Here is a 2,296-nt window from a genome sequence, read left to right on the forward strand (position 1 = left end):
AAATTACAGGAAAATCCAAGGAGTCTCCAAACATGATGATTTAGTATGGAATCCCCTGACCTCATGATAACTTCGAGATAGTTATCACTCGATATTATTCTGATGAAACCCAATAGCTTTGCTTCTATGGCTCACCGTATTACAAAGGGAAACGAGTCCAAAGACTTTATATTGCAAAATAGCACAATATACATATTAGAAGGTACAGCAATCTCAACAAGTATCAAAGTACAGAAATACAAACAAACAGGGGGAAGATGATTAATCATCTCTGCTATTCAACAACAATTGATCATTGGGCGCCACGCTTGCATCGATTGTAATAGGAGCAGGGCCGATTGTATCCAGGTTTTGGGGTGAGGCAGCTGCCGTAAATTTTTGCATTACAAACCGGAGGCTTCTGAAGAGCACCATAAGAAATATGAGGCTTCTGCGCTAGAGATCTTCCCTTCACTTCAAACCCAATCAAGAACTCTTGTTCGCCTATGCAGTCCGAGATCGTGCCATTGCACACATGGTCTTTGCTGCTTTCAAGAGATTCCCACTGTCTTTCCATCTCTGCAGTTGAAACAATAACTAGGACTGCAAAAGCCAAATAAATTCCCACTCCCTTCAACTGGATTCTCATTGTTTCCCCCCAGATGAGTCCTGTAGACTTCTCACAACCTTGGAAGGATGAGCACAGCGCTTTTTATCTCTTCTTTTGCCCTAACCATTTTCCAGTTGACCCAGCGTTTACCTTGGTGGGTCAGCTGGTAAACCACTTTATTGCACCACGGAATAATTCCTCAGTGACACGTTAGTCACCATTTTCTTTGATGGTGCCATCTTGCCGTGTTTATATTTAAAGAGAAATAAGAATTTCCTCCACATCACATCACCGCACTATCTAAGAAGATGTGGAGGTAATGCTTGGTCCTCCTCGTTGTTGAAAGACTTTAACAAGTCATTTATGACAATTTGGAGGGCTGACATTAGCTCAGCATCAACAAATTTATAGTTTATTTTATATACAAAATATAGATTGTTTAAATTAAGTATATGTTCAAAGAAGCTATCAAAAGGAAACTGATGAAATGACGACAAATTATTCAGAAAAAATATAAACAAAGAAAAAGAAAGACGAAAGTGCTGGGACTTGTCTTTAATGTAGATATTTCAACAAGTGAAGGATTTTTGATGGATACTTTCTACCGGTCGTGAAATTTCAATTGTCACTTGTGTTTCTTCCTCTCCTCTGCGAGATTCCATCTTTGATTGATTTTTTCCTTTTTGTCCCTTGATAGTGATTGGACCTAAAGATGCCGTAAGGGAAGGGGAAAAAAGTAAAGAAGACAGACTGGACTTGTGGGTCCGCATTAACTTTATCAGTATCACATTGCTTAGGACGGATAAGATATCCTTGGTCACACGTTATAAAGATATAATTTATTGCATTTTTATTTCTAAACTTTCAAGATAGGGAAAAGTAAAAGTTAATTAAATATATACAACAACTAAATTTCATTTAAATTTCATCAACATCTCTTTTATTTCTCAAATTTTACCGATTTTTCATAGATATTTTCTGATATTTCGAGGTGGCTATTTAGCTCAAAAATGTCTTTAATTTTCTATGGGAACCCAAACAAAAGGTTTAACATGAACTTTAGCTTACCACTAGGACAAGTTTACTCCTTATTAAATATATTACACCAAACATCTATATATATATATTAAAAGTCATTATATAAGCAAAATATTAAAAGGATATTTTAAAGAACAAAATAATTATAATTATTTTATAATTAAATGAAAAATTTTCATTTAATTGACTACCAAAAATATAAAACTCATCATGATAATTTTTTTCATAGTGTTTTTAATATCATTGCTAGATTAATTAATTATTAAAAAATTATACATATATCATCATTTATTTTATATCATTTAATACAATTGAATTAAATGGATAATAATTTTAATATTAAATATATTTTAAAATTAGATATATTTTAATCAAATATCACAATATTATTTTCAAATAATATTTGATGTAATTTAATAATAAATGTACACTTATAAAATTCATATTTTTTATCGACACATATAATATTATTATCAAATATAATAAATTATATCATACATATATTGATTTCTTCAACAAAATAATTTTAAAACGTTTATTATACTTCTAATTTTATTTCTAAAAGTTTTTTTTCTTATATTTTCATAAATTTTAATCAATTTTAGACCTTATAAACCCCAATTTGCTGTTTTAAACTTAATGAAACTCTACGAGAGGAAAAAAAAAATC

At 31.1% G+C, this 2,296-nt stretch overlaps 1 protein-coding gene across 1 annotated transcript; it reads right to left on the bottom strand.

The window, feature by feature from the left end:
* Window positions 1-292: 292 nt before the first annotated feature.
* LOC104881631 (protein RALF-like 27) lies at window positions 293-628 on the bottom strand. Its single transcript, XM_010662286.1, has one exon. The coding sequence runs from the start codon at window positions 626-628 to the stop codon at window positions 293-295; it is 336 nt and encodes a 111-aa protein (XP_010660588.1).
* Between the last annotated feature and the right edge of the window lie 1,668 nt (window positions 629-2,296).

This window comes from Vitis vinifera, chromosome 14, assembly GCF_030704535.1.
Source record: "Vitis vinifera cultivar Pinot Noir 40024 chromosome 14, ASM3070453v1".
NCBI classification, from domain to species: Eukaryota; Viridiplantae; Streptophyta; class Magnoliopsida; order Vitales; family Vitaceae; genus Vitis; species Vitis vinifera.

What these genes read in the sequence shown, in the direction of transcription:
- LOC104881631 (XM_010662286.1), bottom strand. Translation starts at nt 628, where the DNA reads ATGAGAATCCAGTTGAAGGGAGTGGGAATTTATTTGGCTTTTGCAGTC.